The sequence below is a fragment of the Nicotiana sylvestris genome, chromosome 4 (genome assembly GCF_000393655.2).
Source record: "Nicotiana sylvestris chromosome 4, ASM39365v2, whole genome shotgun sequence".
NCBI lineage: Eukaryota > Viridiplantae > Streptophyta > Magnoliopsida > Solanales > Solanaceae > Nicotiana > Nicotiana sylvestris.
In genome coordinates, this window is record NC_091060.1 from 79,829,537 (window position 1) to 79,843,340 (window position 13,804).

Sequence of the window (13,804 nt, forward strand, 5' to 3'; positions counted from 1 at the left end):
TATTACTTTTTGTACTGATGAGCATTGTATAAATGGAGCAAAAGTTTGCGCAGGCTACTCTTTGCAGAAAAATATTTCAGGTAAAAAATGCAATGTTGTTATATGAAAAGATTGATAATACAATGCACGCATGAATTTAGGAGTCAAAATGTCAAATTGTTAAAGAATGGCTTGATTATGTAGCCTATGGGTATTCACGTGTGGTTTTAATGTGAAATCTTTGTTGTACTATCGAACAAAAACTTTCGTTTTTTTCCTTCTTTAAAGAGAGTACAAGAAAAACAGACATATCGTCCTCGGTATAAATGAAAGTTTACCAACAATTCATGGCTTTCTGATTGAATTGATGTAAATATTGCTGTTTGTCAAATATGGAATTCGAGTTCCTGAAGATTTGTTCTTTCTTGTATTTTCTGCAAGGTTATAGCCCTTAATTTGCTGTTTAATACTTTTAGCTTGACCATTCTTTGCTGACGCTGCAAATGTCATATTCCTAACAGATATGTATTGATCCCACTTTCAAGGCATCACGGTTGTCTTTGTTAGACAGGGGTTTCATTTATGCTATTGCTCACATTCGTGGAGGTGGTGAAATGGGGAGGCAATGGTATGAAAATGGGAAACTGTTAAAAAAGAAAAATACCTTCACAGATTTCATTGCGTGTGCGGAGTATTTAATAGACAAGAAGTACTGTTCCAAGGAAAAACTTTGTATCAATGGAAGAAGTGCAGGTGGATTGCTGATCGGTGCTGTTGTTAACATGCAGCCTGATTTGTTTAAAGCCGCTGTTGCTGGGGTTCCTTTTGTAGATGTTGTAACTACAATGCTTGATCCAACTATTCCATTAACAACTTCAGAGTGGGAGGTTAGATCTCTCCTTAAAAATCTGTTTGTCTAATTTATTGAAAAATATTAAGTCGCAGGACGTTCATTGGTGTGGATTCTCCATCTGAAATTTATTTAGATGATAAACTATGAGGATGTGTTAACGACATTGTATCTGAGAGTGCACTTTGGTGGTGGCATTGGGACTTATGTTTCATGTTTTCCCAGTGGCGAAACTGTTAACTGTAGTAGTAAATTTTTACAATAACTTGGATCCAAATGTGTTTAAGGTGTGTTTGAGGAGTTGGGAGAATCGAATTATGATGCCTTGGCTCTAATTAACATTTGAAACACTTGGAAGATTGATTATCTTGAAGTTTGTGATTGACATTTAATCTCTTCATTTGCCACAGGAATGGGGTGATCCACGTAAGGAGGAATTCTATTCCTATATAAAGTCATATTCCCCTGTTGATAATGTAAGTAATATATACGCCCTCCCAAAAGAATAATTTAAGGTTCGTGCATTGAGCAAGTCAATCAGGAAACTACACTTTAGTTTTGTATGTTGTCAACTCAACTTGTCTTTGGCTTTTTCTTTTGTCCTTTTCATTCTCACAGGTCAAAGCACAGAACTATCCGGACATTCTCGTTACAGCTGGTTTGAATGGTAAGTGCAAAGAAAGCCCGCGCAGCAGTTCACAGTTTTGAAACTATATGATAGAAAAAGGAAAAGTGTTTGGGAATGGGCTAGAATGCTTTAGTGATGTTCATTTCCTCTATCGTGCGTTTGAATTGTGGATGGAGTTGGCTCCATTAAGAAGAGTTAGACAGTGATGTTACATGAAATGTTGGACCTCTAAGGCCGAATGTATCTACAATATGAGCTGTGTAAAAATTTGAGGCTCAGCATATCTGCACAGCGAGTATCATAGAAATGCTGCTAGGATGGATATGTGATCATACCAGATCACACAATAATAGAGATGAACACATCTAATAGAAGGTCGAAGGTAGTACGTATAGGATATAAAATTATAGGTCACATGAGATGGTTTTGTTATGTCCTATGTGGACATCTGAATGTGTGAGTCATTTGTTGTGTGTGTGACACTGATAATTAATAGTATAAAATTCAATGAGGTAGTCGTAAAATCATATGAGGGGCATCGTTTACAATTTCTTAGTAACAATCCATGAGGAACTCAGGGAAGAATGGAGTACGTGAAAGCAAAGTATCCATAGGTAATACCAACTAATTGGGATTAAGGTTGGTTTGTCGTTGGTACACCTACATAGATTCAGTGTATGTCAGGTGTCTTTAGGTGTAGATTTTTATGTCAGTGTAAGTAAAAGAATGAGATATGGAGAATTCCCAGTTTTAAAGAGCGCTAATTTGTCTTAAAGGACATGTTATCGAGTATTGGAACAAAACTTCCCAAATGGACCATAATGGATATAGTTGAATCATAAGCTGAAGCAAACTAGCTTGCAATTGATGCACAGTAGTAGTTGGCTTTTGCTTCAGAAACTGACTGCCTTCAAAGCTGGTTGTCAAAACTGTCTGGCTTCTGGAGTTAAATCCTAAAGCAAATTATGGCTCAAACTTTTGACTCCTCATCTTTCTGATGATGAACAATGGGACACTTTTAGTTATATTAGAAAACCAGTACTTATTGAGTTACATCTTGAGATTACTCCTATGTGAGTTTCTTCTCACTTAATGCTAGTATACTTTAATATGCTATCTTATTATTGTCCATCCATAGGAGGAAAAGATTAAGAAAAAAAGTCTCGGCAAATATCAACTTCCAATGTCTCACAATAGGAGAAGTCATAGCATTTATGCTGACACTTAGCTAATGTCTCACCAAATCTTAGCAAAAGATTAGAACACTGTCAACATTTAGGTCATCATAGCATTAATCTGACACTTAGCCAATATTTATTATTTCATTTTTATAATCCAGCAGCAAATTGGTTGCTTATCTTTTACAGTTTTTAGATCCGGAACATGTAAATTAACTCAATAGGAAAAGTGCGAAATCAGGTTAGAGATTTATATTTTATTTTTATGATACACTAATAAGATTCACTTATCTAAAAACATTCATACATTCAAGTTCATTTAATTAAAATGATCTCATGTTTGTGATCCATCGTAAGTTTCTTATAGTCCATAAGTATGTAATTGTCTTTTATAGGGAGTAAGGAAGCTTGGCTATAAATATGGATGCAATCAGAAATGGATCAGATCAGACTGGTATATTGGCTTATATCTACCATAACAAAAACTTTGTGGAGTAACCATGAAATAAAGGATTAATCTTCAGTCACTTCTGTAGATATTTCTACTTTTGATTTAATATGAGGTCTGAAATTGTGACAGATCCACGTGTTATGTACTCTGAGCCAGCGAAGTTTGTAGCCAAGTTGAGAGATATGAAGACGGATGATAATTTACTCTTGCTCAAATGTGAAATGGGTGCAGGACATTTTTCAAAATCTGGAAGGTATGATTTTCTAACTAGCTTTATGACCGGAATCTTTTCTATTAGTTATTTTTGCCCTAGATTTATGACTGGATTTTCCTTCCAGTGGGACTTACATTCTTTGTTCGGGCCTTTTGTTTAGTTAGTGTAGAGTCTCCGATGTGTGTCTGATACCGGAATGACAGAAAACCCAGGAGATCATTTTGGGTCTTAAGCAAACATCTCTTTTTAGAGATAATTTTACTCCATCCTAAAAATATAATAGCTCTAACCAAAGTGTGAGACGTGATAGGGGCAAAGATTTAATAATGGAAAAAGAGATAGAAAATATACTGATATTATTGATAATAGAGACACAAAAGTATCTCGTATCTCACAGAACAATCAGTCTGCATATAAAGGATAATTACCACACACCTACACACATTACTAGATCTATTATTTATATAATAGGTTGACCATAACTACTCCATAACCAAGTTAAGATAAAGATAGATAACTTCTAGTAACCATAACAAACTGCTAAACATATAGCTTCTTCTAATAACTGTAGGAAACTACTTAATCCTCCATGTTTGAAAGCTCCAGGAATTTGAGAAGAAGTAGATCATTATCTTATACTATATATCTTTGCTTCTTCCTCCTTGAATAAGTATGGAATATATGTGATGTGAGAAATAATACACGAGAAAAATATTATTGATGTATTAACAGTGATACAATGAGCCCTATATATAATACATATTCTACTCTTACTACATATGGTGCTAGGATTATTTACACATAACTATCTCACACTCCAAGCCGGTGCATACAAATCATATGTACCGAGTTTGTTACATATGTAACTAATACGAGGACCAGCGAGGGACTTGGTGAAAATATCTGCAAGTTGACAATTCGACTTCACAAACTTTGTAGCAATATCTTCTGAGAGTATCTTTTCTTTGACGAAGTGACAATCAATCTCAATGTGTTTAGTTCTCTCATGGAACACCGGATTTGATGCAATATGAAGGGCAACTTGATTATCACACACAAGTTTCATCTGACTGATTTCACCAAATTTCAACTCCTTAAGCAACTGTTCGATCCAAACATCTCACATTTTACCATAGCCATTGCTCGATATTCTGCTTCTGCACTAGACCGATCAACCATATTCTGTTTCCTGCTCTTCTGCGACACGAAATTACCTCATACTAAAACACATTATCCAGACGTAGAATGTCTATCATAAGGTGATCCTGCCCAATCAGCATCTGAGTACCCAACGATTTGCTCATGGCCTCGATCCTCAAATTATAACCCTTTGTCTGGAGGTGACTTTATATACCGAAGAATGTGGACGACTGCATCCCAATGACTATCACAAGGAGAATCCATAAACCGACTTACAACACTCATAGGAAAGGAAATGTTTGGTCTAGTCACTGTGAGGTAATTTAATTTATCAACCAACTGCCTATATCTTGCAGGATTGCTAAGCGGCTCCCCTTGTCCTAGTAGAAGTTCAGAAATTCAGATCCATTGGAGGCGTCAATATGTTTACGACTTGTCATTCCTGTCTCCTAAAAAATGTCTATAAGGCATACTTCTATTATGAGATCACAATACCTGAGCTAAAATGGGCGACCTCAATACTAGAAAATACTTTAATCTGCCCAGATCCTTAGTTTGAAAGTGTTGAAAGAGATGTTGCTTCAACCTGGTAATACCATCATGATCATTGCCGGTAATAATAATATCATCAACATAAACCACCTGATAAATACAGAGATTTGAAGCAGAATGCTAATAAAATGCAGAATAATCAGCTTCACTATGAGTCATGCCAACTTTCTGGATTACTGTGTTGAAATTACAAAACCACGCTCGAGAAGACTGCTTTAGACCATAAAGTGACCGGCACAAGCGGCATACAAGGCCAATAGATTCCCCCTGAGCAACAAAACCAGGTAGTTTCTCCATATAAATTTCATCCTAAGATCACTGTGAATAAAAACATTCTTAATGTCCAATTGATAGAGAGGTCAATGCCGAACAATAGCGATGGATAGAAAAAGGCGGTATGATGCTATTTTAGCCACATTAGAGAAAATATCACTATAATCGAGCCCAAATATCTGAGTATATTCTTTGGCAACAAGACGACCTTTAAGTCGATCAACCTGGTCATCTAGACCAACTTCGATTGCATAAACTTCACGACAACCAACTGTAAATTTACCTGAAGGAAGAGGAGCAAGCTCCCAAGTATCACTCGTATGTAAAGTAGATACCTCATCAATCATAGCCTGTTGCCATCTTGGATGAGACAATGCTTCATCTGTAGACTTAGAGATGGAAACAGAGGACAAAAAAGATGCAAAGCATAATAAGGTGATGACAGATGGTGATAACTTAAGCTGACATAATGGGGATTAGGATTAAGTGTGGTCCGTATACCTTTCCGAAGTGCAATCGATGGACTAGAAGGAGACGAGTCTGCAGTGGGAGAAGGGTTAGGTGTAGGACATGAATCAGTTGGGCCTGATGCCATACACGGACGGCGATGGTAAGTAAAGTGTTGTTCCTATGGCTGGGATCTACTAGGAGCAACACTAGATTCCACAATAGTCGGTATGGTAAAACCTCTATGGAGAAGATGTAGGTGTTATAGTAAACTCCTCAAGAGTCGCTATAGGTAAGACCTTTGATGTATCAAAATGATCAAAAGAGGGAAAGTAAGGCCGAGACTCAAAAAAAATGTTACATCAGCTGACACAAGGTATCGAAGATCATGTGAATAGCAACAATATCCCCTTTGAACTCAAGAATAACCAAGGAAGACACACTTGAGAGCACGAGGAGCTAACTTATCTTTTACGGGAGCTAAGTTATGAACGAAACGTGTGCTCCCAAACACATGGGGAAGAGAGTATAAGGGTGACTGAGGAAATAATACCGAATACAGAATCTTACTATGGATGGATAATGAAAATATTAATCAGATAACAAGCCATGAGAACTATATTGCCCCAAAAACGCAGTGGAACATGAGACTCAATTAGAAGTGTGCGAGCAGTCTCAATGAGGTGCCTATTTTTTCTCTCTGCTACCCCATTCTGCTGAGGGTTATACAGACAAGATGTCTGATTAATAATTCCTTGGGAAATCATAAACTGCTGAAACTGAGAGGATAACTTTTCTAAGGCATTATCACTACGAAAGATGCGAATAGAAACGCCAAACTGATATGTTATTTCAGCACAAAAACTCTGGAATATAGAAAACAACTCAAATCGATCTTTCATTGGGAAAATCCAAATACATCTTGTGTAATCATCAATGAAACTAACAAAATAACGAAATCCTCAGGTTGAACTGACTCTACGCAGACCCCATATGTCAGAATGAATTAAAGAAAAAGCAGACTCTGCACGACTCTCAACATTACACGAAAAGGTGGCTCGGGGGTATGTTTCCCAAATTGACATGACTCACAATCTAATGTAGACAAACTAGATAAACTAGGCACCATCTTTTGAAGCTTGGATAAACTTGGATGTCCTAAGCGTATATGAATTAGGTCTGGAGGATCTGTAACTGGACATGTTGTGGAAGGATTGAGTGAGTTAAGGTAGTAATGGCCTTGTGATTCATGCCAGTGCCAATCGTCTATCCCGTACTGCGGTCCTGCATAGCAAAAGTCATCAATAAAATATATACCACAGTAGGGAGCATGAGTTAACCGACTAACAAATGCAAGATTAAAAGGACAATCAGGGACATAAAGAATAGAATCTAAAGTGATAGAGGATAAGGGATTAGCCTGTCCAATTCCTTTTGCTTTTGTTAGACTCCATTGGCTTAAGTAACATTGGGAAGAGACTGTGAATAAATAATATTTGACAAAAGTGACCTATTACCAGAAATATGATTAGAGGCGCCTGAGTCCATGACTCACGCTCTGAGTAGTAGACTTGGAAATACAAGCAAAGGAATTACCAGCAACAAAAGTATCAGTCTGAGCAATAGAGGCTACTTGTGGAGGTGTCTGCTTACTTGCTTGATACTGAAGGAGCTCATTATATTCCCCTTCAGATAAAGAAAACCTCTGGTTACCTGCAGTCTTTGTTTGAGCAACATGAGCATTTTTAAGTGGTCGACCATGCAAAGAGTAACACACCTCATGAGATTATGCAAACCTACTACAATAAGAACACTTGGGTCGAGACCTTTCAAAATGACCTCCTCCTCGTCTATTCTCCATAGGCTACGAGACCCGATTTTCTACTATCGGGGATGCGAGAACAGATGAGTCAGTTGTTTGTGATGAGATCACTATGTGATGGGAGCTGCAGCAAGGCAAAATAATCGAAAGAATAGTTCGTCAACCGTAGGGACAGTCGGACTAGCCAAAATTTGGTCATACTGAATCAAGGTCATTAGGAAGTCCAGCGCGTGTAAGAACTAGAAACATCTTTTGTTGCTACTCTTGTCTTTTCAATGCTAGCAGAAACTGGCATCAACTTCTCAAATTCCTCCATAACTGTCTGTACTTGTCCCAAGTAAGTAGACATATCTAATTCCTATTTCTTTAAATTTGTCATTTGCGATATCACATCATAGAAACAAGATATATCATTAGTGTATAAACTACGAGCCTTTTCCCAAACTAAATGATATCCCTGGAATGGACGAAACAAATGCATCAATTGGAATCAATAGATCGCCACAAGATACTACATAACTGAGTATCGATCTTTTTGCATTGTGCTTTGGCCTTTTCATCTCCCTCACTAGCCTTTTTTGTTAAGTGATCTTGAATATCTTGACCTTTACACTACAACTCGACAGTCGAAGCCCAAGATAAATAATTTGAACACCCAAGTAGGGGTTCAGAAGTAATCATAAAGGCTGAATTTCCAGAACCTGTGTTTTTAGAACCAAGTACATCAAATCTCGAAGACATCGTTAGATTGGAGAGAGTTCCAGAAACAAATAATGAAAATAATCAATTGTATCTCGCTGAAACATGGAAGGGAACACTTTAGCTGCCAAAAAAAATTTGAAAGTGATCGGAATAAAAAGAATTGAAAGTGATCGGAATAATCAACTTCTCTTCAGAATCCAACCTCGAGGATCACCTCTCTCATACTTCGAAAATTGCATTTTTGTCTGCAAATGACGGGAAGTTTCTCGATGCGACCAAGTGATATCAACCTTGCCATCCTCTGGTGCTTTAGCTTTCCCTTTATTGTTGTGATCTCCACTGTTATCGCCTGCACCATGCTGGCTCAGACTGTTTTGTGCCTTTAAGACAACCACATCAGCGGCCAAAGCATCTATGGCCTCCAATTTCATTGCTATAGTCGTCAATTGTTGGGTGATCGGATCAATAGTCAGAATGATGAGTTCGATGTGGGAGCGTTGGTCCGTGGTGTATTCACCATGGCAAATCTTACTGCTCTGATACCAATGAATGATAGGAGCAGAGATTTTTATAATGGAAACAAAGAAAGAATCTACATTGATATTATTAATAATAGAGACAAACATCCCATATTTTATAAAATAATCTGTCTTCATATAAAGGATAATAATTACCATATACCTATACATTACAAGATCTATTATTTATATAATAGGCTGAGCATAACTATTCTCTAAGTTGCTCGGACACAGCAATTTGAGTGCCGTACCCGTGTCGACACGACACGGGTAAGGGTGTGGGATTTGTGTTGGATCTGGTCAGACAACATCGGGTGCGTTGACCAAAAATTTTTCCAGTTGATTTCACTAAGTAAAGATCTGAAGAGATGAGAAACGAAATACCTTCAATTTCACTGCTATGTAGTAATTTATACTAGTCCTTTTATCTTCTTTGAAGCTTTTTGTCTTGGTCAATCTTCTTGTTCATGTTGTATGTTTCTAAAATCAAGAGCTCGTGGGAAGGGCTCGAATGAGTTTTGAGTTTTTTACTGGAAAAAAATACAGACATGAAAAATGTTTCGCTGGGGAAATGTCTCATACATGGAAAGAGAAGAGGCAACAAAGAATGGATGAAGAAGAGTGGGACAAATTAGGAAGTGAATACTTTTTAATTGACAACACATTTTTTCAATAGTTTATGAGATAATGGGGTTACATAATGGAGTGTTTCAGGCTTTTAGCTGTCTCCCATCAAATTACAAAAAGTACTATAGCACTTTTAAAAAAGTGAGCTTTTTGACCATATTAATATAAGTAGGCCTTTAGCTGTCTCCCATCAAATTATAGCTGTCTCCTCTATAACCACGTTATGTAGAAAATATTAATATAAGTGTGCTTTGAGCTTCAATTTTTTGATTTGCGCAAAACAAAAAAGAATAAAAAGAAAAAGTTATATTTATAAGATTTTATATTATATACGTTGAGACTATCAAGACTGTTGGGGCACTTTAACCGATTATAGTAGGCTAATATCTTATAGGTAAGTACTCCACATAATTTAGAGATATATTTATTTTTATTTTTAAATTATTTTTAGCCGGATCCCCGAACCCGTGTCGGTTTTAGGATCCGTATCCCCAAATCTTAAATTTTTTATCTTAAAGGATCCGACCTCTAGATCCGCACCCATGTCGGACACCCGTACCCGTGTCAGAGCAACTTAGACTATTCCATAACCAAGTTAGGATAAAGATAGATATCTTTTACTAACCTTAATAAATTGCTAACAGATAACTTCTAATAACCGTAGGAAACTGCTTAATCCTCCATGTTTGGAAGCTCCAGGAATTTGAGAAGCACATCATTATCTTCTCCTATATATCTTTGCTTCTTCCTCTTTGAATATGTATGGAAGATACATGGCTTATCAAGATTCTGAAGTATATTTCTGCTTTCTGGAATTAAGATCATAGTCTCATACTAATGCTATTAAAAGCCATCTATTTGACACATAAAGCAATGAAGCATAAGTGAGGGGTCCTCGCTCCACGCTGGTGAAGCGAAGCAACTTCAAAGAAAACGTGCTCTTCGTATACTAGGGCCGAAACCGATATCTTTTTTTCTTTTCCATGTGACTTTAAAAGGTTAAAGAATATATAAGAGGATAAAAGGCCTTTTCCTATCTAAGGACTTGGATTCCCTTCTTTAGATAATGCTTCGGTGTTCTCTTTTTTTGACGAAGTAATGAAATTATATTGATATGCATCCAGTGCATGCAAAGAAGTACATCTCATCAGAAGTACAATTCAGGCAAAAAATTGGGCCCCTTTACATGTTCCTTGCCATTGCTAACCAAAATACAGCGAGCCTACCAAATCCAGAATGTATACAACATTATCTACAATGTTCTGTTTATACCAACAAAAAAGATTCACTAAATATCTAGCTTTTAGGACGGACCAAGTCATTGAAATTCCTTCAAAGTTTTTTGGGTTTTATAAGTAAGAAAATTTCTAATTCTTAACTGTCTGTTATTTTTGCATTATGACAATTTGAAAATTTGTAAATGTTCCGATGGAAAATGGAGAATGTACAAAGTTGAGTGAGATATTCATAAATAGCTTCTCCATGTCATTCATATTTTCATTTGCTCAAGTTTCCTGCCGAACTCTGTGTGTTTAAGGCACAAAATGGAGTAACAGGAATTTGATTCTTGAAATTTGATTGTGAGAATCCAGTTTCACGATATAGTTCATAATCATTGCACGTGGTTTTCGTATTTCCGTTCCACTTTCAAACTAAAATCTATAGAGTTCCATTCTCTATTAGCAATTGTCCTGCTAGAAATTTTTCAAAAAAGGAGAAACATAGAGAAAATCATACATCTAATTTTGTCACAGTTTTAACCTTACTTCCTTGTCTGGTGCAGATTTGAGAAGCTCCAGGAGGATGCCTTTACGTACACTTTCATACTCAATGCTTTGAACATGCTCGGTTCTGATCAGCAATGATGAATCGTGTGGTTGATATCCTCCTATTTTTTAAACAATTCTTAAAATTAATCCTTTCTTTTTGGATTAGTTTTGGTTCAAAATCTGATGGTTTGTCCTCTTCATTTTGACTTTGATTGACTACTACTCTTTGCAAAACGGATGGCGGTCCACATTATTTTGACTTTTTTTTTTTTTTTTTTTTCTGATTGCTGCCTTGTTTTGTTTTCTGAAGGGCACTTGCGGTTCCTGTTCGCATTTGTGGTAGAGTGGATCTTCTTTCTTTCTAGAGGAGTTATCTTTAGTTCAGTTATTAAGTCATATCAGATATAGAAGTCTTTTACATTTAACTTGATCTAAACAATTTAAAATTAACAAGAGAGCCGATTTCTCTCTCTAACTTGAAAATCTATACCTTCTCTAGGAAAGATTAATCATGTTTGCTTCAGCAGAGAACCTCTGTAGCCGGCTGGGGTACTGAAAAAGATAAAGATGCTCAACTCGAGTCAACAAAAGCTGACCGATAATTCACTTATGGGTAAGAGCGGTTTAATTATTAAAGGTTAAAGGTCCATCCACTTGTTTGAATGACACAAGTTCTGCTTGACGAACAATTCGCCGTTCATCAAAGACGACAAAATCTTCAACCAAGCATATCCTACTGTTCTGAAAATTAAGAGCAACTGGCCGAGTCCCACTATGCTAGAAATTAATACATTATGGAGTTGGAAAAAATGGTTGACGTGTTCCCATGATAAAGCTAAAAGATGGTCAAAGTTGAGAAAATGAACAATATTAATAAAAGTTACCACTGCCCACCAAATTTGAAGCCACAATGGGATTATAACCGCAAGGAACTTCTTGCTCAACTGCTCAGTCATGGAACTTCTTATTTTCTCTACTGAACATGTAGTCTCATCTCCCAACTGCAAGGAACTATTGTTGACATACTCTAATAATGAAGCCGGGCCAAGGTGTAAACACCTTGTTGTCCAAATGATTGAACCCAAATATTGAAGTCAACATGTTCAACTTGGTTCTGTATAAACACATTGATCCGCCCATCTACAGCATAAGGCACAAGTTCAGCCGCTAAACACTCATCCATGTACTCCTCAATCAAATACAACCCAGTTTCCTCAAGGCTAGACTGTCTAGATCTGTAAACAATATCACTATATCTGCAACAGAGACAACACCCGCTCCAATTTCTCCAAATTTACTCCCTTTACTTCCTCCTCTTTTTTATCATCTTCCACTACAACCTCAATATCTCCAAAATCAGAACCATTCTCAGCTCCCACATTATCCTGAATTTCACAAAAAACAGAGGAACTTTTATTGAGCTCCAAAATAATGGCTCCAAAATTATTTCACTTGTGAGTACTTGATCACGCCCAACTAAGCCTTATAAAAAGACCAAGTGGTCACTGCAAAAATAATCCGGTTCAAGAGTCCGGAGTCGAATCCCATAGGGAAGTAACCTATTTGCTACAACTTTTAGTATTGCTAATGATAAGCTCATACAATTTTCAGAGTTCAAAACTTGAATTGAGAATTAACATAAATTATTTAACTGTGGAAACATGACAATAAAAACTATCAATGAGCAAGAATGAAGTTGAATTCAAGGATAAAAAGATCTAGGGTTTACGATTCCCCAAATTATCGGATTAATTCCTGATACGCTAGCTATAATCTCGCCGTAACACTCTCTAAAGATGATGAGTTATTGTTTACCATAATTATCTCTCGATCAATTACGATAATTTACTATAAGTATTCTCTCGAACTACTCTAGTTGACAATTCATACAACTCATAAATATCGCCCAAGCTTCGTTATCTCTAATCTTGCTTTTAAATTCAAGTAATTAATCTCTTAACTTACTCGAAAGTGGCGTTGTTCAAGAACAATCTAATCAAGTGTTCTTTCTCAAACAACACAAGATAACTAGACACGATTAATCAAGGGCCCTTCAATTAATCACAAGTAACATATAGTTGAACAATTAAAGAGTAATAACAGCTCAATTATATCAAAACACAATCAAGACTTCATCCAACAATTGGTTCCATCAACCCCAGATGACGGGATTTTAGCTACTCATAACTGTGTAAATAATCATAGTAATATCTAGAAGCATTAAACTACAAATAAAAGGATAGGGTAAGGGCCAAATTTACATGTCCAATATTAATGAGGAATGAAACTTTTTTTCGGATGACATCGTTGGCGCCTTGCACTGCCTGTAGCACTGTCGTTTAGGTGCAAGGCACTCTCTGTAGCATTGTCTTTTCTGCGCAAGGCACTGTCTATGACACTGATGACAGTGCCCTGGACACTGCCTTGCATTGTCTATGGCACTGTTGTTATTGTGCAAGGTTCTGTCTATGGCACTGAATTTTCGTTGCCTTGCACCTCTTCTTTTATTGCTCCATTTTGTAGCTCTGAGATACCATTTCATGCAACTTTTCTCCAATTCATGTCCAAGCATTCCTACACATGAAATAAGCCCTGTTAAGCGCAATCGTCACACAAATTATCATCCAAAAAACAAGCAAGTAGGGTAAATAATG

The 13,804-nt window shown here is 36.7% G+C and overlaps 1 protein-coding gene across 2 annotated transcripts in view; it reads left to right on the plus strand.

Annotated features, from left to right (window-relative positions):
- Positions 1-11,637, plus strand: part of LOC104223747 (uncharacterized) — a 37,567-nt gene extending 25,930 nt beyond the window's left edge. Inside the window, exons 7-12 of one of the 2 annotated variants that reach the window (XR_011406791.1) lie at positions 501-866; positions 1,240-1,305; positions 1,448-1,496; positions 3,031-3,089; positions 3,216-3,339; positions 11,165-11,637. Coding sequence is in view for 1 of the 2 variants with exons in the window: in XM_009775246.2 (XP_009773548.1) it covers positions 501-866; positions 1,240-1,305; positions 1,448-1,496; positions 3,216-3,339; positions 11,165-11,246 (687 nt within the window). In the remaining variant the exon portion in view is untranslated. The remainder of the gene's footprint in view (positions 1-500; positions 867-1,239; positions 1,306-1,447; positions 1,497-3,030; positions 3,090-3,215; positions 3,340-11,164) is intronic. The other variant, XM_009775246.2, reaches the window with a different exon arrangement.
- Positions 11,638-13,804: the final 2,167 nt, after the last annotated feature.